The following is a 23146-nucleotide window of genomic DNA, read 5'->3' as shown; positions in this document are numbered from 1 at the left end:
TTCCTATAACAAGTTGCCTGCCTGTCAAGCACCATCCTTTGCGTACTGGGGACTAATCCTACCAAATGTTTATTTGTATGGGAAGATCCTAGACGCTGCTCCCGTAGCATGAAAGCGCTAGCTGGGAAAGCTGGGGTTTTCCCTTCAGCCAGAGCGATATGCGCGCATCCTCACCACGTGAATCCCCTCGTGGCGCCACGCGGGCCAAGAACTCTCCGCCCCGCCCCCCGCCGCCCACTGTGACCCCTCCCTTCAGCGGTTCCCGCCTCCTGCCGCTACTTTCCAGCAAGGAAGCGGCATCTCGTTTCGAAACGGCAGATTCGTCACGTAGCTGTTTAAATCGTGAAAAGATTTTTTTTTTTAAAAGGGGGTTGCTGCCACACGATCCCCACCAGCCTTAGCCCCTGACAGGAGTGGCGGCGGAAGCCCTTTTCAGCCCCGGCGCCTCGTGTCGAAAGCCCTAATCCGAGCGCTGCCCCTGCTTTGCCCTCCGTGTGCCCAGCGGCTGTGAGGGAGGCGGTCGACGTGGAAGCAGCAGCTTCGCGGCCAACTTCCGGGTTAACGGCGGCGGCCGCGGAGGGGGGTCGGCGTTTTCTCTGAGAGGGAAGCGACGCGGGAAAGCGCCTCAGCCATGGGTGAGGAAAGGGCGCGGAGGCGGCCGGGCTGCTGAGGGAGAAGCGGGGCGGGTGAAGCGGTGGCGCAGATGCAGGCCGGGCGGGAAGCAGGTCGCCTGGAAACGGCGGGGGCGAGAGAGAGGAGTGTGTCTCTCTCCCCCCGAGGGAGGCCACTCGGTGCGCTGCGTTTCCCCGGGATGGTTCTCGTTCCCGTGTCGCAACAGGCGAGCTTTCCCGTCACGCGGAGTTGCCCTCAGGTTGGGGCAGTAGGGAGAATCCCCTCTCGCTGCAGCTCATTGGGCCAGACGTAGCCCGGGAGGGAGGTGCACCTTCGAGTGCCCCCCCCCCGAGCGGAATCCTCCCCGCTTCCCTTCGAGTAACGTTACGCGGCGCCCTTTCTCCCGGCCGCTGCCGAGGAGGCCGGCTTTCCTTCGCCCGGCTGCTCTGCCGTGGGCGGGGAGGTTCCTTCGGGGTCCTCGCCCACCTGGTCCTTGGCCTGGGCTCCCGCGCCAGCTCCGCCTTCCTCCGGTGCGCGCTCTGCCTCGCCTCCCAGTGCCACCCGAAGCCACTTCGCTTTAGGGAAGGACCTGGGAGCAGCACACGCACCACGTTCCTCGGGGAATCCCGTAAACTCTCCAGATGTTGTTGGACTCCAGGTGCTCTCAGCCTCTGCCTATCCGGCCGGTGCTCAAAGATGATTACCCTACAGGAGGCTTGTTTTCTTGGGCTGTCTGGTTTCACCAAAGTAATTTCCTATTTCTGATGATCAGAAGAAAAAAGAAATGTACAGTGGTACCTCGGGATATACATTCGCTTCAGGTTACATATGCTTCAGGTTACAGACTCCGCTAACCCAGAAATAGTACCTCGGGTTAAGAACTTTGCTTCAGGATGAGAACAGAAATTGTGCTCTGGTGGTGCGGCGGCAGCAGGAGGCCCCATTAGCTAAAGTGGTGCTTCAGGTTAAGAACAGTTTCAGGTTAACAGACCTCCGGAACGAATTAAGTACGTAACCAGAGGTACCACAGTACTTGAAGATTTTGTAGATTGCTGTTGTTCAATAAACAATTGTTAAGGCTCCGCCTGTTGAGTCTTCATGTGTTTATCAGCCTTCTGAGGTACCTGTGTGGCCTGCTCCATAATGAAAGACCGCTTTTCTTCTATAGTGCTCTTAATTTGGGGAAAGCAGATTTTAATGGAAAGAGACAGGCCCCCATAAGGGATGCTGCACTCCTGCCAACTAATGCTAGGAGAAAACAAACCATGATCCTTGGCATGGTGTTATGTCCAAATGGTTTGTTTTGATCCAGCAGCCTACGATTACTAAATTAAGGAGAAATCTTGGTTACAGATTAGGGTTTGGTCGGAATGAAGCAAACCATGATGTAACACTGGGGATCATGATTTGATTCCTCCCAGCTCAGGAGGAGTGACATGTGATTTTGTTCATACACAATAAATCATGGTTTATGGTTTACCATGTTTTAAGAGCGTGGCCAGTATGAGTGCTCTTTAGAGGTAATTTTGTGAAATCTGAATGATACTCTGTGGGTGTGGTTGGAGTGGTGGTTCAATTAGCAAGGGTGTGATTGTAGGCTTCTTGGGTAGGGTCCTTTTATTCATATGACATTGAGATAGCTCAGTTGGTAGAGCATGATCCGTGTTGTCCCTTTTACCTATACAATTCTGTGAGGTTTCTGTGACTCTGGTATTGAGGAAGTTTATTTGTTTTGGAAACTCTCCAAACCTAGATAGGGGAGGGAGGAATTGAAGTTACAGCAGAAGTCTAATAGAGAGTCTACCTTGCCATGTAGACAGGATAGCTCAGATGGTTAGAGTGTGCAGCTGATAATGCCAAGGTTGCAGCTGCATATTTCTGCAGTGCAGGGGGTTGGACTAGATGATCCTCAGGGTCCCTTCCAGCTCTGATTCTTTGTCCAGATTATAATATAGCTACAGGAATTATAGGGCACACTTGTAGGAGCCTTATACAAAACAAGTGTTGAACAATCTTACATCCTGTTCTTCTTGGAGAAGAATTTGTATGCTCTTATACTGAAGCGTCTGTAACCCGAGGTATGACTGTAAGACCCTTCCCCAAGAAATCTGTCTTGTCTCTTTTCACAAGAGCTTTGGAAACAAGCTGTTAATATTTGATAGTCTATGATAATGCAGTTCAGTTTTGACAATTATTCTTGTTCTCTATAGGTGGGTTTTTTTCAACCATCTTTTCCAGTTTATTTGGTACGCGGGAGATGAGGATTCTAATTTTGGGATTAGATGGAGCAGGAAAGACAACAATTCTCTACAGGTTGCAAGTTGGAGAAGTTGTGACTACCATTCCTAGTAAGTGTTCTTCTAAATGTAACACAATACATCACATGTAATGCAATGCTCTTATGTTCTGTTCACTCATCCATTGTTAAATAAGGTTGTAATTTGGCAAGCTCAAATTACTGAAATGCACCTAAAACAGATGTAATTTGATTGACATCCATCTGTCTCAGGACATAATGGAGGAGTGCACCTTTTGGGGTAAAGTCAAACTGTTGGAAGGTAGCAGTGCCTGCTGTGGCTGTAGAGCAGGAGTCGGCAAGGTTTACCTCATCTGGGCTGGTTCACTTCAGCAGAGATCCCTCCGTGGGCCAGATTGCACACGCCCGCGATATTCTGCGTCTGCTAAGATGCGATTTCCGGCATCTGCACAGATGCGATTTCCGGCGCTGCTGAAGCAAGTCCCCATGCTGTGCCAGTTTAGGGCGGCTTGGTTCAGGGGTGGCTCGTGGGCCAGTTAAACGACCCCTGTGGGCCGCTTGTGGCCTATGGGCCTTAGGTTGCCTACCCCTGCTGTAGAGACTGATATGGGAAATATATGTTTTGTTGCGGCTGGGGCAGATGAAGGCAGCTGGTTGCGCTGCTGCAGATGCACCATGGTGTGTGTTCTCTCTCTGCTCCTCCCAGTGTCACTACCTTAAATCACTAAAAATTAGAAATTCAAATTTCTAACTCTTTGATAGCGCAATCCTATTGATGTCTGTTCAGAAGTAAGCGCCACTGAATTCAATGGGATTTATTATTGAGTAAATGTTTATACAATTGCAACCTGAGTATCTAACATTAATACTAAAGAAATGTGTATTCAAATATGGGCAGAACAAATACCCGCTAAATGAGCCTATAGTTTGTTTCTAGGTCGTCCTAATTAGAAAACCAGGACTGTAGGAGGGATTCAACCAAGAAGCCTTGCCAGTGGAAGCCCTGTGCAAGGACTTTCCCCTGAATAATGGGGCTTCCCCCACTCTGCCCCAAAAGTAGTTCAGAAGGGAGTTGGGAGATTCCCAGAGCAGCACATGAGGAAGAGAGGGTGGGTCATTCCAACTGGCAAGCCACTATTTTATTGACTCATAAAATAGTGTCTTAGAACAGAAACTAACATATGTACCATTAAAGATGTCGTATATTCAGATTTCAACAATAGGATTTGGTTTGCAACATTAAAAACAACGCACTGCTAAATTACTTTTTTCTTTTCCAGCAATTGGTTTCAATGTTGAGACAGTAACCTACAAGAATCTGAAGTTCCAAGTCTGGGACTTAGGAGGACAGACAAGCATCAGGTATAGCTTCTGGAAAAAAGCACAGGAGTGAAAACCCAGGACATGGCTTCTGAAATACTGTATTTAACTCAGTACTTGAGGTCCTTAAGAAATTCCGCAATGGTTAGAAAAGAAAACATGGCTTCTGAAATACTGTATTTAACTCAGTACTTGAGGTCCTTAAGAAATTCCGCAATGGTTAGAAAAGAACATGATCTGATGTTACAAAATTGGCATGATTTTAGTTAGGTAGAACATATTTTCTTACTGCTTTATTGTCAATACAGTTAAAAATCTGATTTCTAAAATGTTTATTATGACATACTAGTTTGAAAAAATAACTTCCCATGCAGGCAACTTACTTCAGCAGAACCAAGCATACTTGGTGAATTTCTTTGTGGGTTTAAAGCTGCTTAACCTGAACTTGACTTTATGTGCCCTGCCTAAGATTTATTTCCCTTTTTTGCCACTAAAATTCCTTGATAATGAAAAGTAGACTGGATTTCTGAAGGCACACAAGTGTTACTGGATCATTTTATGACCGCTTGTGACAGAAATAGGAAATAGTGTGAGGGTTTAGCTACTAGATATTAGTAGATAAGACAGTCTTTCAGTAGATATTACAGATTGTATGTCGGAGTTTAGTTTCTTCCTTTATCAGGCTTATAATCTTCCTAAATTTAATCTATGGTTATGCCTGAAAAGGGTAGCCAGAAAATGTCCTAATTATGATTGAGCTGTGATTGTTTCACCCGATACATTTAAAATAATAACATGTTTATTTTCCAGGCCGTATTGGAGATGTTACTATTCCAATACAGATGCAGTCATTTATGTAGTTGACAGCTGTGACAGGGACAGAATTGGAATTTCAAAGTCTGAGCTTGTTGCCATGTTGGAGGTAGGAAACCTGAGGTTTTTGTTCTTTTGCTTTTGTTTTTTTAAAAAAATATAGTTTTAGATACTCTCAGTGAACTTAGCAAGGTTGGTCCATTTCATAATTGTTTTACTATCAACCAGAGACTGTTTTAGATTTCTACTGCTGTTTCTGTAAGTTTTCATGTATTTATTGGTGGAAATATTTTTTTCCACACCCAACCTGTTGCAGCATCTGTGTATCCCTTGGAGTTTTGGAACTTCACATGTGTTTCATAAGTCATATGCAAATACAGAGTGTTTGATTTCTGTACTTGTACCACATGAGCAAAGAGTAAGGACTGGGATGATTCTTGTAATTTTGCTCGAGTTTCTGACTGCTTTCAGTTAAGAACAGTGCAAAGGGATTAGGGGCACTGCAGGAGATTATATACCACTAGCCTTTACTAATTTTTTCACTCCTAAGCATGTTTTAAGGCCATGAGGACCCATTAAATGCCTTTTTCTACCCCCTGATCTTATACTAGTGGCCATGGAAGATTCAGCTGTTCAGGCAACTGCACATAGAATACATCTGGATCAGGTGTGGAGAACCTTTGGTCCTCCAGATGTTTCTCCCATCATCCTTGGCCATTGTCTATGCTTGGTGGGGCTGATGTGAGTTGTAGTTCAGCAATAACTGGAGGGCCCAAGGTCCCCACATGATTTAGATGCATGGCTATAAGGATGATACATTTGAATCTTCAGCATTTGAACATAAGCGCTCACACCTAATACTGTAACATCAAATACAGCCATATCAATGGAACTTCTCATATAGTGATTTCTAATGCAAAACTAGCAGGAATGGAGAATTCTTAAATACTTTAAGTTTTTTAAAATTGTAAATAAATAAACCAAACCCATAACTGAAAATCAATTTTTCAGTCAGCCTGTCTACTGTGCTTTAGGTATTTTGCATGACTCAAGGCAAGATTTAATAATACACTTTTGTGACATAATCTGCCATCTCTTTTAGGAGGAAGAACTAAAGAAAGCCATTTTAGTGGTATTTGCAAACAAACAAGATATGGAACAGGCTATGACTCCAACAGAAATGGCAAATGCACTTGGACTTCCAGCTCTGAAGGATAGAAAATGGCAGATATTCAAGACATCTGCAACCAAAGGCACTGGACTTGATGAGGCAATGGAGTGGTAAGTACCACAGGTGTTAATTCTTAAGGTTGTGTATATGTAGTATAGAGCCTGCTGGGCTACAAGGCATCTTGCTGTAAATAAGTCTTCATATTTGCTTTATCATTATATATACATGTAATCACAAAGCTGAATCTTTCTAGGTTGGTGGAGACTTTGAAGAGCAGACAGTGAAATGGACTTGGAAGTTTCCTTCAGCTGTCATATGAATGAAATGCAATTCTGTAAATAGGACTGGCCGAATAACTTTTGAAAGGAATGAGCTTCTTTGCATTGTAAATCACACTGAATCAACTGAATGTTTGTCTGTATACTATGTTTAAAATACTACATTCTTTTTTGTGTAAGTTATGTAACATCAATTTTTATGACAGTCATATAACTGATAGTCCATGAGAATAAATTGGAATAAACATTTGCTACTTGGAATTCTAAGTGTTTGAAACTATTTAACACTAATAAATATATTTAACTATCATTTATCTAGATTTTTCTATTTCATGCCTGTTGCCTTTCATGTGTTCCTTTTTGTAGTTAGTAAAAATGTAAAGGGACCCCTGATCGTTAGGTCCAATGCCGTTTACCTTTCCGCCGGAATGGTTCCTATTTATCTACTTGCACTTTAACGTGCTTTTGAACTGCTAGGCTGGCAGGAGCTGGGACCGAGCAACGGGAGCTTTCCCCGTCGTGGGGATTCGAACCACCGACCTTCTGATCAGCAAGCCCTAGGCTCTGTGGTTTAGACCACAGCACCACCCACGTCCCTTTTTTGAAGGGATAAATAAGTAGTCTGGGTGGCATTATCCAAATGATCAGAACTGTTGCAAGATGAAGCCTTGATACTTGATTGTAATGTGGGGACCCTTATTAGTGCTGCTTATACAGTTCTTTGTTTTCTTACAACCAACAGTGGAACCCTGGGCAGTTAAGTATTTTGCTTGCAGTGTAACCTGTGAAGGAAAGCCTCAATGTGTTCAAGATATATATGCTTGGAAATGGAGCTGTTGTGGAGAGAAGGCAGGTTCAGAGTTAACCAGGAAGTTCTGCAGGTATTTGAATATGCTTATTTAATGTATTGAGGGCTGTAAGGACTCAGTTGTGATTTGAAGGAAGCTATGTATCCTGAAATATTTTAAGTGAGGCCAGTGGAAAGCACCTAAGCCAGTGGTTCACTTTAGATCTGGAGACATTCCTATAAATTGCTAGCCAAAAGCTACAGAAGGAATCACTGTACTTGACAACCAGGTGGCTTTTTAAAAACCTAATTTGAGTTTTTTAAACGAAGACTGCAGAAAACTAGGAGAAAGAGGGATGTTACCACATGCCTCCATGGTATGATTCACCTTGTTGGGTACTGTTATCTCCTTCAGCAATCATTCAGTTGGGTTTTTTAAAGCTACATTTCTCCAAAGCAATCAGCACAAGGGTTCAAAAAACATAGGCCTCCCGCTACAGGGCCAATGGAAAGAGTAGCAGCACTTTGTCATGAAACCAACACATAAAAATGCATCTCCATGAGAAGAATTGAACAAGGGTTCAAATCACCCAGCTAAAGTTAATCAGGAGAAAATATTTCAAAGGCTCGTTGAACACATTTCATTAGAAAGAAACACTGTATTACCACAAACTGTACATCACTCTACAGTGAACTATACAGCCCTGAAAGGCTCAGCCTTAATAATGTATCTTCTAAAAGAAACATTTGGAGAGAAATTTTAAGGCACCAGTTGAATAGGGTATGTATAGATTAAAATTACAAATAAATAATTAGTAATCCGTAAGAGAGCTGGTTTTTTTGTCTCTGCAAGAGGTTGTTCTTCCCTGCTGTGGTTCTTCGTATATACTATTTCATGTTGAAACATCCTCTAAATGAGTCTGGCAGGGAAGAGCACCTGCTGCTGCAGTTGTCTCATGTTCTATACAGCATGGAACATTTATAATGGGAGTCATGTGATAGTTTCACTCCACCATCGCCAAGTCTTTTAACGCATGGCTTCTTGGTTTTTTTGCTTTGTAACCAGGCCGCAGAAATTCTATTTTTCTCTTCTTTGCTTCAATTTTATTCTTGTGTCTCTTCAACTTCTTCTTGGCAGCAATGTCAGGATTAGCAACAGCCTAATAAGAAAACAGATAAAAGTCATCATGTTCACGTTTCCCCTATACATTCTGAAGTTGCCCGGTTTCAATAAATTTCCCCGCCATTGGATAAGCTGAACATTTTAAAGCAAATGCAAGTAAAACTAAAGTCAAACACTAACCTCCAGGGCTCTCTGTTTCTTCCGGATAGCTCTCTTCTGACTGGCTTGCTTTTGCACAGAAGCAAACGCAAGTGAAAAGGTTTCCAACCCAACCAATTTCTTCAAAAGCTCTATGATTTCCTGGGAAAGATTCTTCAGAGTTGGATCTAGCAAAGATAACATGATTTTGAATACTCAGAAGTGTCTTCAAGTGCTACAGAAGGTCTATATACAATGCCCCATTCTCTCTTGTGCACACATGTTGCATTCCAACAATACGTAGGAATTGGGACACTAGAAGAATCTGCTTTTAGATTAACATGTCATCCAAACCCACAGTTAAATGGTTAGTTGAAACAAGCTGGTTTGTATGGAGAAACCTTAATTAAGGTTAGCAGCTGTTTGCCAGGGTTCAGTCGGCACAGCAAATTGCAACTAATTTAAAATGGAAGCTAAAGCCACAAACAGCAGTGCCAAAAAAAAATGAGGACCATGTGCCCACTCCACCATTCAGAAAGGGCAATTCAGGTAAGTGTAGGACAGAAACACTGCACAGTTGAAACACCATCTTAAGTCCCTAAAGCAGGGGTGGGGAACTGGCAAACCATGCTATAAAAGAAAAGCCAAAGCAAGCAAGACTTGACTCCAAGCCTGCTTTCTGCAGGGATCAGCTGTGTGACCCCCACTCCCAATCTGTTGGGCTTGGAATCCCCCATGTCGCTGTTTACGCAAGGGGTTGGCTGTACTACTGTGACTCCCATGGGAAACTCAGTAGCACAGCCAACCCCAGCAGGCTTGCTCTCACCAGCACATGATGGTGGGCAGGTGCAGTTTGGGATAATCTGCCTCATGGGACCAAGTGGTTTCCCACCCCTGATCTAAAGCATCTGTCATGGATGCCAACACTTTCCGTTCCATTTTCTTATGCTGTGTAATGATGACGATGCAAAACTATTGACCTTTTGGTACAGGAAGACCACCTACTTAAAGGGGGTGGGGACAGGCTCACCGAACAGCTGAGTGTGACAACTCTCTTACCTTGATCTGCATAGGTACTGCTGAGTTCTCGGTATAGAGGGGCTATGATTGTAGGAAGGTATGGTTTCACCCTGTCTTTCCCAAGATCTACTGCAATGGCACCAAGGAATTTAAAGATGCAGGTTCTCTGAAAAGACACATACATTTGGTCACATGACCAGTCTGCAAAGAAAAATACTGTAAGGACCTAATTACTAGTGGCTTACTTTTTCCAGAAACTCGGAAAATAGGTCTCAAAGCCTACTACATGTTACACAACTCTTCAGACCATTGGCATTTGGTTTTCTTAAAAGAAAATAATCTCTGCTCCTGGTTTTCATGTTTAGGTCTAACAAAGGGTCTGCTTGCAGTTTCATAGCCCTACTTCATTTAAGCTGTTCACAGGCTACATTTTTGTACCATTTGCACTGACACCTTTGCACTTGTCTCTCTGAGATCCTAAAACTATTGTCAAAGTGGAAGGCATTATTTGTGAAAGTAAAATTGTTCTCTCTGAAAAACATGCAAACCTTTAAAGGGTCCTTGGGTGAATATGCAGCTTCACGTGAGGCCAATGCCAAGAGTCTTTTCATCACCCACAGCAGTGTGGCTGGGCTGCTTTTCTCTTTGTCTTCTTTTGCCTCCATGGTTGAAGTCTCGTTTTCAACATCTTCTCCAAAGTCTTCTTGATCCTCAGCTTCCTGGCCCACCTCGTCACTGATTTCTTTGCCATCTTCTGGAGGAGCCATAAGGTACAGTACTTTGGCCACAAACAGTAGATTCTTCACAACCTTAAATATAAAGCACAGATATAAAATGCAAAGTTATCCAAAGACTATTTTTTAAAAAGGGTTTTTAAAATCAGGCCTATCAAACTTTTTCCACTTGGGTCATACAACAGCTATGTAACTGTGGACTACTTAACAGGTGTTTGAAAATCCCTTCATGCGTGGCCCCCCAAAAGCCTAGGGTTCAACACCCTGCGGGCCCTAACTAATATAGAACCACCATGGCACTTGATCTTTAAAAAAATAATGCAATTACGGCAGCCAAGAATGTACACACAAGATAGGAAAAGAGCACCAAGAAGAGCCATTCCAGTGAAAGAGAGGCACATTCATTTATATGGTAGGCATCAGTCCCCCCCCCCCCCAAATTAAGCATCCGTCAGTTTCAAATGGAAGAGTATCCCAAATCTACATGGTGGAAATAAATAATCACTGTGGAATAACTAGCCCCCACTTGGTCTTCAGATGCACAGTATGCCTGCATAATTATAGCTTCAGCTGCTCTGTATTGGTGTACCTTAAAAACTTTGCACAAATTATAATCTTAAAACCATTCACAAAAAGTAAATATGTAGTATCAGGATGCAGTAAAACTCCAAGCAAAACACGAGAAATACCGAGTGGTGTGATCAGTAATGTTAGGGAAAGCCTGATTAAACAAGTTAGTTTTCAGTACATGTTTAAGAAGGGAAGGCCCACTTTCATGACATCACAAGGTGACATTCCACCAGTCATGGCATGCTACCACAGCTGACTCCCAAGGTAAGGTGCTGGCCACAAGTTCACTTTTGGCCAATCTCCTTTGGGCCAATAAGACCCAGGCCCCTGTGGGGCAGTGTGAGGAGGCACCTCTCTTTGGGACACAGGGAACATCTCAGGGGGCAGGGGCAGTGGCTGCCTGAAGGACTCCCAAGAAGAGGGGAGAGGAGAGGAGGCTGAGGGAACACTCCACAAGGGAGGGTGTTCAAAAAAGGGTGAGAGGCTGCCAGCCTTGCAGGCAAGGGGTGACATAACTGGGCTCCTGAGCCCCACAGGGGTGCCACAGAAAGAATGTAGTTGGTCAAGGGAGCCGTGGGCTCAAAAAAGTTGAAAACCTCTGCTTTAGGGAGTGCCAATTCTATTTTATGCTCCAGGCACCAGAATGTCTTTAGCTGCCTCTTTCAATTGTGTGCTATTTCAACACGCGTATCCCAAAATGTGAAAAAAATATCTGCCAAAAACCTTACATAGTTACTCACCTGTTCTCCAAGACATGGATCTAAAAATTTGGACTTCAACTGATGACAGAATGCTAATGCAAGTGTTTTCATCTGTAAAAGCAAAGAAAAGTTACAATCATTCTGAAACACAGTGAAGCATGAAAGGGCTGAACTGACTGTGTGAAGAAACTGCTCTCCCTAAGAAGTATAAATATTAAGAGACAAAAAGAGACACAATCATGTGAAGCTCTATCATGACATTGAAACTAATGTACATTTTTGTTTCTGCCATCTAATGGGAAATTGAAATGTGTATCAGTGCAAGAAAGGCAATTTAGGAGGGCAATGTTAACCTTTTTGTCTAGTTCTTCTGTTAAGAAGGTAGTTGCCGGTGGTTCTGTAGTACTTTCTTGACTCTTTTCCAGCTTTCTTTTACTCCATTTGTTCACAAGTTCCTCTGGCTTGTGAGCAGCAAACAGCAAGCCAAAAATCTGAGAAGACGTCGACCACACCCAACTGTGAGGGTACCATAAATGAGACTGCACATGACCTTCAGAAATAGAGAGAAATAGGCTTAAACTGTACCTATTCATACACAGAGGAATATCAATCAATCAATCAATCAATCAATCAATCAATCGCCTTTCATCCCAAGATCTCAGGGCAGTTCAAAATACAAAAAACCCACAAACTAATAAGCCTCCCCTCCACAAACACATTGCAAAGGCCTGGTTGAAGAGGGATGTTTTTGCCTGGCACCTAGAGATGTCTAAAGAAGGTACCAGGTGAGCCTCCCGGGGGAGAGTGTTCCACAAATGAGGAGCCACTGCAGAAAAGGCCCATTCCTGTGTTGCTACTCTACAGACCTGGAGGAGGAGGCACATGAATAAGGGCCTCAATCTGTTCATATGGGGGGGGGGCGGTGGTCCCTGAAGTATTGCTGTTCTCAGCTATTTAAGGATTTATAGGTTAAAATCCACACTCTGAATTGAGCCCGGAAACTGATTGGCAGCCAGAGCAGTTGGGCCAGGATCAGTGTGATATACTCAAACTTTCTTGCCCCAGTGAGCAACCTGGCTGTCAAATTCTGCACCAGCTGATGTTTCTGAACTGCCTTCAGAGGCAGCCCTACATAAAATGCACTGCAGAAATGTAACCTAGAGGTTAGACAACAGAAGTTAGGAATACAAACTAAAAAGCCATTGTACACAACTCATTTTTCTTCATGTGAGTAGCGCCCTAGGCATTACAGATCCATCAAGTGCCAAAGGTTTCAAGAACAATATAATATGACAGAACTACTAACCCCAAATGTTGCTCAGAATCTCATTGTGTTTATTTAGTTCAATAATATTGCATTCCTTGATTAGTTTGCTGATCAAAGTTAGGAAGCTGAACAGCAGTCTGTCAGCAGCCTTTTCTTCAGTCTCTTCTGCAACCTTCAAAAATGGACAGTGAAAGAATGACACCCTGAAAAGCCATCAGTGTACGAACAGTGAAGAAGTTTCAATTTAAATAATTGTGGCTAAATATAAAATGCAACCAAACAACACCTGCTCTTTTTGACTTTGCAAACAGTCAACTGCCTAATTTTACAACACTGAAATAGACTGTGGTATTCAACTATGTTTTACTAAGAGCAGACCCACTGAAATTAATAAGCAGTACTAAGTTATGTCCATTAATTCCAATGGGTCTGCTCTGAGTTGGAACTATTTTTATTTGTGTAACCAAAGCTACTACAAAGCAAATCTTGAATACCGTCTAGTGGTGGAATAGTCAAAATAAAATGAATTTGTAAAATATTGCAATGACACCTTGTTATTTGAGTGTTAATGTTTTTTCTCCTTGTTTTGAAGTTGAAACATTTATTGGTATATAAATCTTGTTATGAAAATAAGGATATGAATGTACATAGGTTTTTTCACATATAATGGTTTTAGTTATAAAAATAATTTGAAAGAATCTTAAAATTTTATTTCACTGCACCACTGGGTAGGTGGGGAAAGGACAGAGAGACCATCAACATACTTATGGGGCCAAAGATCTACTTTCATTCTACAAACTGGCAGCCTACCAGGAACAGCCCCAATTAATGACTTACATCTTTAAAATCTGAAGGATGTATTTCTTTCTCGATAATTGGGAGAATGGTCCCAAGCCTTTTTTCAAATTCAATTCCTTCAGCTTCAACAAATGTTCCGCAGGCATGAGCAGCTAGCCTCTTGTGCACACGCTGTTAGGAAGGAGCAACATCATATTAGTGGAGATTTTTGTGGAAGGAAGGAAGGAAGGAAGGAAGGAAGGAAGGAAGGAAGGAAGGAAGGAAGGAAGGAAGGAAGGATCTCTGCAGAAGAGATTTCCCAAGATAGTGGGCACAACTGCCTTCTCAACCACACAGCCAGCCATAATTCTTGAACCCCACATGGAATTGGCCCAGTTATGAAGGCTCCACCAGCAAATGAAAGTTAACGGAACACAATCTCTCCTCCAAAGAATTCACCTCTTGACATTCTCTCGTTTTCATTCATCTAGCAAAAACTTCTGTACAGGACAGTAGTCAAACTACTGCTGTAAGCGGTACCTTGTCACTCTTGAACCATGAGGTGAGCAGGGAAAACATCAGGTCTCGGTTTCCAGGGCTAATCTTACTGAGGAGACCTTTGACTGCCAGAGCTGACATCTTTTTGCACTTTGCCGAATCGTCGTTTACAATCATCATACATAGTGGGACAAAGAAAAGCCCACAAAATTGGTGCAGTAAACCCTGAAAAGAAGAAAGGGGAAGTCAGTAAGCTTGTTTGTTGGCAATCTCTAGACTACATGAAAAATGCTGGTATCCAACCACCACACCGCCCTGTAAACCTGTCGAAGCAATCAGACCTGCTTCTGGTTCTGTGCTAGGGCTAGCTGCTTGTCTAGACAAGTGTTGAGGGTAGTGTACAGTTACTGGTTATATGAATACTGAGCTGAAATGCAGGTTGGTAAAGTGGGGGGAGGGGGAAGGGAGACTGCAAATAATATTTCCATTCAGCCATGAAGCTCATTGGGTGACTCTGGCCAAACTGTGGCCAGTCCAGGTGCCCCTCAGCTTCTGGAGTCAAGGTATGTACAAGCCTTGGGGCTCATGAGCTCCACCCCCTTGCTGCCCTGTGACTGAAGTCTTCCTGGGTTGATTAATTGCAGTTTCCTGCTAATTCCAAACTGTGAAACTCCAAACCATTGTTTCATTTCCCAAGTTGGACAAATTGGGAAACGGCAGTTCCCTGACTCAGAAACACAGTGCAGCAAAGAGGAGGGGGGCAATATGAGGGTGGACCACATGGACACAAGGCTCAGGCATCTCCCAAGTGCATCCACCCAGGCCTGAATCCTCAGCCTAATCTACATCATCACAGGGTTGTTGCGATAGTTAAAGTGGAGGAGCAGCATGTATGCTTCCTCAAACCCTTTGTAAGAAGGGCAGTTACAAATGTGGCAAAGAAAGAAAAATGAACATGAAATTCAATCCATGCAGGCCGTATTTGTCCTCAGCAATGCCAGCATACTCTGAAAAGGCAACACAGCAACACGCTCAGGAGCAGCGCCCCATATCCTATACATGTTTTCTCAAAAGTAAATCCTGCCAAATTCAATGGGAATGCCTCCCATCCAGCCTTAATGTCTTATGTGAAATGCCATATGCTAGGGTTCAAGCTGAAATACGCTAAAGGTGGGAAGTTTGTGATGCAGTTATACATTACCTGGGGGAACATTTCAAAGAGGTAAGCAATCATTTCCAAAGCAGATTCTCTCCCTGTCTCATATTCATAACTAGGGCAACAACAGAACAGTATGGTCAGTGTCCTCAAGACTTGCAACAATTTTTGGCACACTAATAGCACAATCTTACACATGTTTAATCAGAAGTTAAGTTCCTTTGCATCTATTGGGACTTAGGAGCTGTATTTAAGAAAAGTACACAGCATAGCATATGTTTTCATATGACACCTTGCGTTTGCAAACACCTGGCCTTGAAGAATGTTCATGTGTCTCTTCTTTAATAGCTGAATGCGAACAAGAAGTTAAATACATATGATAGTCATCACTGGAATCTCAGGTGTTATATGTGACAAACCACTTTCTTCCTCCATACAACTTTTCTTGTGAAAGATCTCCACCTGAGGCCCTGTGGAGTCACTGTCAGTCAGAATACACAGCACATAGCTAGGTAAAGAGTCTGGATCTGGTAAAAGGCAGCTTCCTGTGCTCCTAATGCAATTATTCATTCATATACAAAGAAAAAAAATGTCAACAGGAACACAGAACAAAACTTCATAACCAATGAGGGAACATGTGCAGTGTACAGAGGATATAATTTGCCTCCAATACTCTACTGAGGCTTTATCCTAACGTCTTGGCCCTGCATGGCTCTATTACTGCGTTGTCTGCAGAGGGTCCCTATTCTGACCAGAGGGTAAAGCCCAGCCTTGTAGTTGCTATTTTTTTCCTTTATTGAGAAAATAAACAATAATCTCTGTGCACTTACTTGAGTTGGGCAAAGATGTACTCAAGGTTGGTTTTCAGCTTCTTACCAAGTGGATAATCGAGAATATATTTCAGGTAAATCTGGGGGAGTGGGTGGAAGAAAACAAGGAACAATTGGTTAAAACTCAAAAATACCCAATTTGTGCTCTTGCCAGCTATAAAATAATTGAAAAAATGGGAGCTGACGAAAAACAGTGGCTATGATAAAAGGCATGAGCACGCCTCCCCCCTCCCCCCTTTAATTTCTACTAACCTGTCTGCACTGGATTCGAACTTGCTCATTTTGCCCTGTGATGGCAAAGTTTGCAACCTTCTGCATAACACCATCAATTTCGGGAACTACCAGTTTTCTGGATACAATCGCCTTTTTGAAAAGAGAAAAACGTATGACTGAGTCATGATTGTGTTCTGCATTGTGTTAAATACAATTTGAAACTCATGTTTTTTTCATTGTTTTTAATCAGCTTTCTACACATCTGCCCAAAACAATTTTGCCCAGAACAAAACTACCAGCTTTATACACTCGGAAAAAGATTTGAGACTTCCATTTCCATTTCAACAAATGATTCTTAAAAGACAACTTGTTACAGTGCAAGCAATACCTTTAAGAGGCCAAAGGCAGTGGCCTGTCGTAATGAATCGTAGATATCTTCTTCAGCATATCCAAGCAACACTTGGAGTTGTTTCTCTGTTATGTGACTCTTTGCATTCCTCACAAGCAGAGTTACACACTGTAATTAAAATTTAGCCTTATGAACATGACCATTATAGAATGTTTTACAAGATTCAGAGTCCCCTGAGAGTTTGCAGGGTGCTCTCTACAGGTGTTGTGTGATCATCACCTCCCTACCCATTTGGGCTGCAATCCAAAACATTTACTAGGGAATACGCCCCATTAAAAGACAATGGAACCTCATAGGGCTGTGCTGTAAAATCTGTAGAAAAGGCTCTGGGCTCACTGTTCCCCTACTTACGAGGTCAGATTGGTGAGAACCATTTTATGGGAGAGGGAATGTTCGAATTTTTACCATTTCAGCACAAACTTTTATTTATTGCAACAATGTACTTGTTTTACCGACATGGTTTTACCTGATTGTTTTACAATGGCATGATGCTATCAAACTACTTTGGGACCTTAGAATTAAGTAATCTGCAAGTTTTGTAAACCTTTGTTTTTACTGAAAATATGGATGGTGACAAAATGCTACATGGCTGTCTCATTTTGTTACCAAGGATAAGTGTCTGTGCAGTGTGATTTCGAAATCTCAGAATCCGCATAGCAATAGAACTTCTACACAATGTGTGGGTCAGACCATTACAGAGAATGGATTGTCTCAACCGACGGTCGCCTTGGATATTCTAATTAGGGAGCTGCGCAGTTCCCAGCTTCTGAGGATCACTGCACAGATCAAAGCTTTTTTTATAAAAAAAAAGTTGTGTGAACACAATTTTTTCAAAACTATTTGCAGATCTAAAGATGTCTGAAGTCCCTTTTCTATCACACCAATCATCCATGTCACACAAGTACATAAGTCTGGAAGAAAAGCACCCTGCAAGATCAACATTGAGCTGTTCTACCAGTGATAACTTACTTTGAAACAATTTACAACCAAATGAAAATTCTGGCCTTTAGCAGCTCCTGGCTTGGCAAAGTCTTTCAGCAGAACGAAAAGCCTCTCGATTAGCTGCTCTATATTCTTGTCTACTGCTGGCAACGGGAACTTTAAGACCCACAGAAGGGACTGGAGAGAGCCAGTGATCACCTGCAAAGAGAACAAATGAATTAAGAAAAAAAGCTAGGTGGGTTTATAGAAATGTTTTGTACCAGCCACAAATCCCTTGAAACTGGAATTCTTGAGCTTTTTGATCACAGGAGGGATGCCACTTTTCCCAATGCCCTCCACACAATCCACGCTTGAGTGGCAATTCACATTGATGTCGACAGTCTTCAAGAGTCAGGAGCAAGTGTCAATGTCAAGTGCAACTCCTTCACCCACCTCCTATTATGCTTCTGCTTTGGTGCAAAGACTCTGGTTTGTATTAAATGATATTTCTGCAGTGCAGGTGTAATAGGGAACTCTGGTTCGTATTAAACCAGAGTTTCCTATTACACCCGCACTGCAGAAACATGGTTTGATGTCAGTTAAGAAACCAGGAAAATAAGTCTCAATGATTTTGACTGGATTCTAAGTAATCAGTATTTGAAAGTTAGAATTCCCCCCAGTTCCTTTATTGATCTTAGTGACAGAATGAAGAATTTTGGCCCAGGTTGAACTTTGCCATCTGCCAGCATTGCAGAGGTGAGAGCTATTGCACTGAGTTCAGAATCCTACCTTAACATCTGTGGACTGAAGGCAGTCGACAAGCAGCTGAACGAAAGGATCCAACATTTCTAAAGTGTGATCATCTGAGGAATTTATTTTGGACCTCTTCAGACTCATGTGCAGTAGCTGTAATAGGAAATAAGTGCTTGGAATTAAATGCATAAATTAAAAGGGGTAATAGATCTGAAAAACCAAATTGTTTAAAAGAAGACTAATAATAATAATAATAATAATAATAATAATAATAATAATTATACCCCACCCATCCAACTGTGTTTTCCCAGCCACTCTGGGCAGCTTACAGCATATATCAAGGGCAACCTCGGGTTGTTAGCAGCCAAAGGCTTCAGAAGATAACTGACATGCTATGCAATTTCCGTGATATCTTGGAAATACAGCTTTTAAATTAAGATCTGAGAAACACATGAAGGATCAGAGGCATGGGGTAAATCGATGGAGAAAAAGATTATCACCACCCTTCAATGTCAACTCTATGGTGCTCATTCATGGCTCCATGCCTACCTAAGAAAATCTCCCTACAGTCCCTACAGTAAATCTCCATAACCACATTTTTCTACAACATGAAATAAGCCAGTGCACTCATCCTCACTCCTCTCCCCAACCTTCCTCTGTGCCCTGTGTTCCTCTCACTTCCTGTTTAACAGCAAACACCTACACTGGCAAACTAAAGTTTTTGCAAGCTATAGTTTACCCAGTTTCAATGTAATGGTGAAATGTGGTTTGTCACTAAACTGATAATAAAGAATGAAGTTAGAACGTGCAAGGTTTGGAAGAAACATGTGAGCACAACAAAAATCATCCTAATCCTCCCAACCACAGCTTGGACAAAAAGGAACATTATGTCTGAATTGACCCACTGCCTCAAACTTTTCACAAGCTGGAGATGAGGGCAAGATGAGCATTACTGCCATCCCTTATGAAGTGATGTTGGGCATGGCTAGAGTGGTCAGAGGAGTATATTCTATACTCCCCACCCCAATCAGATGAAGGAAACAAGAAGTATTAAATTGACTAGAGCACAGCTATGTTGTTGTTTTTCCAAAATATTCCTGCACTGAAGCATAAATAAATAGGTTTTGATTTCATTTTTAAGCACACAGGGCACCTCTTACATACCCGTAGCCCGGATTCAACCAGAATGTGCATGTTTGTCTTGCTGCTGACAGGTGCCTTCTGCCCTCCTCGAACTGGAGCTGGTGGAAGCAAGAGACAGCTCTTTGGTTGCAAACGAGGATCTGGAGGAGCAGGAGCTTTGGTTCTGAAAACAAAACAAACTTTTCAGCTAGAATTAAGGCCTTAATTCATCTGGGCCGAGAACAGACATCACACTGAGCCAAGAGGAGAATCTTAGAATTGAAGAGTTGCAAGAGTCTCCCAAGGGTCATCTACAGTCCAACCTCCTCCAAAGAATCTCCTTTCTTGTAACTTGGATCCATTGGTTCAAAACTACATTGAATCAAAACTTCATGAGTGAATGAAAATCAAGGCCAGTATATCTGAAGGAGCGTCTCCACCCCCATTGTTCTACCCGGACACTGAGGTCCAGCACCAAGGGCCTTCTGGCGGTTCCCTCAGTGCGAGAAGCCAAGTTACAGGGAACCAGGCAGAGGGCCTTCTTGGTGGTGGCACCCACCCTGTGGAACGCCCTCCCACCAGATGTCAAAGAGAACAACAACTACCAGACTTTTAGAAGACATCTGAAGGCAGCCCTCTTTAGGGAAGCTTTTAATATTTGATGTATCACAGTATTTTAATATTTTTTTGGATGCCGCCCAGAGTGGCTGGGGAAGCCCAGCCAGATGGGCAGGGTATAAATAATAAAGAAGAAGAAGAAGAAGAAGAAGAAGAAGAAGGAGGAGGAGGAGGAGGAGGAGGAGGAGGAGGAGGAGGAGGAGGCGGCGGCGGCAAGCCTTTAATGACACTACTTCACAACATATGGCTTGCAAGTAGTAGTCTTTGTGACAGAGGAGCAATCCTGGAAAAATGGGTCCAACATACTTCTGTGAGTAAATGCATTTTCAGAAGTGGTCAATTTGATCATCCTAGCAAGCAGAAGAAAAGACAACTGGATTTGAATTAACTTTCTACAAACTCACTTTGCTTTCTCTGTTAACAGTGGTAGATTTTCACTAATCAGTCCATGGCTGAGTAGAAGGATGGTTTCTGCACTCATTGCTGTGTTCATTATCAATCCAGAAACGATGCGGCGTAAAGTTTCATGTACCTTCCGAGACATCTTTAGGCTTGTAGTATTCTCTAAAATCTGCAAGTGGACATCAGAAAAGCCACCTTAAAACGGAAACCCTGGTGTTACAGATCCTTCTTAGACCATATGCTGTTGATTTCGGAAAGACACCTCATTATGTTTGCAAAGTCTATATACCATGCTAAAATAACACATCTGTTTCTATATCGGTAGCATGATCCCATAAAAATGTTTCATTGTGTCATAGTCTGTCCTCCCATTATTCTTCCATATTTTAGTAGTTTATCATGCCACTGCCAAATTTCTCTTTTGGAGAGAGAAAATATATCTTACCTCTTTCAATGGAAGAATGAGCTTAGTCACTTGGTCCTTCCCTATGTACTTGCCAAGGATTTCATAAGAATCATAGCTCTTGCTCCTGCGAGCCTCCATGACTTTGGAAACTATGCCTTTCACCTCTTTCTCCTCTGCAACTTCCCCAAACAGTTCGTGGTTGAAAATCTTTTCAGAAGACACGGAGGAAAGCGTTAACAGTAAATAGCAGTAGAGCAGCAGTTATAATTTTGCATCCACCTTTTTGGACAGGAATAACGAAAGGTCCAACACGTTCATCTTTAGGGGCGAGGGATGAGCTCAGTTCCTACAGCATCTGCTTTGCACCCAGGAGGTCTCAGGTCCAACCCCCAGCATTGACAGATAGGGCTAGGAGAGTTCCCTGGTTGAAACCTTGGGGAGCTGCTGCCAGTCAGTGCAGACAATACTGAACTGATGGACCCATGATCTGACTAGGCATAAGAGTGTTCCCTTTAAGAAACAAAAGATCTGATAAAATGTGCAACTAGTCAAGAAGGAAGAGGACCTAGTATTACTTGGGCTCCTTCATGAAGGCAACTGTTTGGTATCACCCAACCAACCACCACCCTCTCTCCATCCAGGTATTACAGGAACTGGAGCTGTAAGTTCCCAATCTCTGAAATGAGCTCCTTTTACACTTGGCATTTTCTGACCGCTTTCAAAGAACTTACTTCGGTCATAAGTTCTACGCAGGGATCCAAGTCTCCCACTTGAAGTCGATTGCTGGCGAGGCTCTTCAGCAAGAGGTGGACTGTGAAAGTCAACACGTGGACCTACATGAGCAAAAGAAATCAAGTGACTCTGTGTTTGTTAATTAAAAGGATAACTAATAAAAGAATGACACACGTACACAACTGGAATGGTATTTAGAAGATTGCTATAGTGCTTTCAGCAGTCGCCACCCGCTACTGTTATCTACTAAATTAATCTTCTATACAATCCAGGATTTCTTCCAACTGCCTGAGCTTGAACCCAACTTCTCAACTGATTCTGCTTTCTGATTGCTTGGTGTTGCTGTCAATTAGGCAGGAGAGCCCATCGCAAATCGTGAGTTCAGGGAGCAGGGCTAAGGAGCTATAATGTCATCTGCCCATAAGCGCCTCCTCCTATCCAATAGGAAGGCGGAAGAAAAAGAAAGCCAGCACTATACCTGGTAACCATGGACGAGGGTTGACTGCATCTCTTTTAAAACATATTGCAGATACTGTGCCCCCAAAGCCTCCATTATTTTCATCAGGGTGTTGCGTGCAATATCCCGTATTTCCTGTGCTCTGTTCCTCAGAAGGGAGCAGACTTTCAGGAGGATGCTGGAGCCAACAAAGCAGCAAAACAGAAGAGAACCAAACACAAGCTTAAATTATCACTCCAAGAGGTTTGTACAATATTTATCCTATATATGCATGTATGCATCCTCCCCATATGCGCTATGTCTATATACATCCCTAGGTGATTTTCACCATATGGAACTTAATATTCACTGGAAAAGACTGTACATACCTTGGCAAATTCTCTTCCATGACATCTTGGGGAAGAGTCTGCATCAGCTTGACCATCGCAAAAGCAAGTGGAACCCGAACAACCTCTTCATCATTCACAACCTTAGATTTCACAAGCTTGTGCTCTTCATCTCTTTTGACCTGCAGGGCACAGAAACACATCATCTCCAAAGTTAAAGGTAAAGGGACCCCTGACCATTATTGGCCGAGGGAGCAGCGTACAGCTTCCGGGTCATGTGGCCAGCATGACTAAGCCGCTTCTGGTGAACCAGAGCAGCTCACGGAAATGCCGTTTACCTTCTTGCCGGAGGGGTACCTATTTATCTACTTGCACTTTGATGTGCTTTTGAACTGCTAGGTTGGCAGGAGCAGGGACTGAGCAACGGGAGCTCACCCCGTCGCGGGGATTCGAACCACCGACCTTCTGATCAGCAAGTCCTAGGCTCTGTGGTTTAACCCACAGCGCCACCCGCGTCCCAGCATCTCCAAAGTTACTCAAATAGCATTTCCAACTGCCAGGTGTTAAAGACAGTGATCTTACATCTATGCCTGGAAGAATACAACACTGAAGCCGACACTCTGTCTAACCTACCTCACAAGGTTGTTATGAGGAGAAAGTGAGGTTCATTTGATATACTTAAAGGGGTATTCAGAGCATCTCTTTGGTTCCACGGACCACAACTGGCATAAATGG

General features: G+C 43.0%; 2 protein-coding genes across 3 annotated transcripts in view; one reads left to right on the top strand and one right to left on the bottom strand.

Moving 5' to 3' along the window:
• Positions 1 to 483: 483 nt before the first annotated feature.
• Positions 484 to 6761, top strand: ARL1 (ARF like GTPase 1). The gene is made up of 6 exons (XM_081927956.1): positions 484 to 635; positions 2823 to 2960; positions 4150 to 4231; positions 5000 to 5111; positions 6105 to 6283; positions 6427 to 6761. Exons 1-6 carry the CDS (start codon positions 632 to 634, stop codon positions 6455 to 6457), a joined length of 546 nt encoding a protein of 181 aa, XP_081784082.1. The 5' UTR covers positions 484 to 631; the 3' UTR covers positions 6458 to 6761.
• A 1094-nt stretch (positions 6762 to 7855) lies between these two features.
• UTP20 (UTP20 small subunit processome component) overlaps positions 7856 to 23146 on the bottom strand; it is a 61231-nt gene continuing 45940 nt past the window's right edge. For both annotated transcript variants that reach the window (XM_081927912.1, XM_081927913.1), the window contains exons 42-62: positions 22454 to 22593; positions 22107 to 22263; positions 21628 to 21729; positions 20936 to 21103; positions 20493 to 20659; positions 19513 to 19654; positions 18385 to 18501; positions 17644 to 17814; positions 16654 to 16782; positions 16305 to 16415; positions 16053 to 16132; positions 15268 to 15337; positions 14109 to 14291; positions 13629 to 13760; positions 12831 to 12963; positions 11878 to 12074; positions 11564 to 11635; positions 10068 to 10328; positions 9559 to 9685; positions 8542 to 8687; positions 7856 to 8398 (exon numbers count right to left, since the gene is read on the bottom strand). In XM_081927912.1, coding sequence (XP_081784038.1) covers positions 8243 to 8398; positions 8542 to 8687; positions 9559 to 9685; positions 10068 to 10328; positions 11564 to 11635; positions 11878 to 12074; positions 12831 to 12963; positions 13629 to 13760; positions 14109 to 14291; positions 15268 to 15337; positions 16053 to 16132; positions 16305 to 16415; positions 16654 to 16782; positions 17644 to 17814; positions 18385 to 18501; positions 19513 to 19654; positions 20493 to 20659; positions 20936 to 21103; positions 21628 to 21729; positions 22107 to 22263; positions 22454 to 22593 — 2961 coding nt within the window. In that variant the 3' untranslated portion in view covers positions 7856 to 8242. The remainder of the gene's footprint in view (positions 8399 to 8541; positions 8688 to 9558; positions 9686 to 10067; positions 10329 to 11563; positions 11636 to 11877; positions 12075 to 12830; positions 12964 to 13628; positions 13761 to 14108; positions 14292 to 15267; positions 15338 to 16052; positions 16133 to 16304; positions 16416 to 16653; positions 16783 to 17643; positions 17815 to 18384; positions 18502 to 19512; positions 19655 to 20492; positions 20660 to 20935; positions 21104 to 21627; positions 21730 to 22106; positions 22264 to 22453; positions 22594 to 23146) is intronic.

This window comes from Podarcis melisellensis (genome assembly GCF_964234715.1).
Source record: "Podarcis melisellensis genome assembly, chromosome: 10".
Taxonomy (NCBI): domain Eukaryota; kingdom Metazoa; phylum Chordata; class Lepidosauria; order Squamata; family Lacertidae; genus Podarcis; species Podarcis melisellensis.
The sequence above is the reverse complement of the archived record's forward strand: the minus strand, read 5'-3'. Positions and strand labels throughout refer to the sequence as shown.

What these genes read in the sequence shown, in the direction of transcription:
- ARL1 (XM_081927956.1), top strand. An exon ending in AGTTGTGACTACCATTCCTA is followed by an intron (nt 2,961 to 4,149) that starts GTAAGTGTTCTT and finishes TTTCTTTTCCAG; the next exon opens with CAATTGGTTTCAATGTTGAG. An exon ending in GGAGGACAGACAAGCATCAG is followed by an intron (nt 4,232 to 4,999) that starts GTATAGCTTCTG and finishes TTTATTTTCCAG; the next exon opens with GCCGTATTGGAGATGTTACT.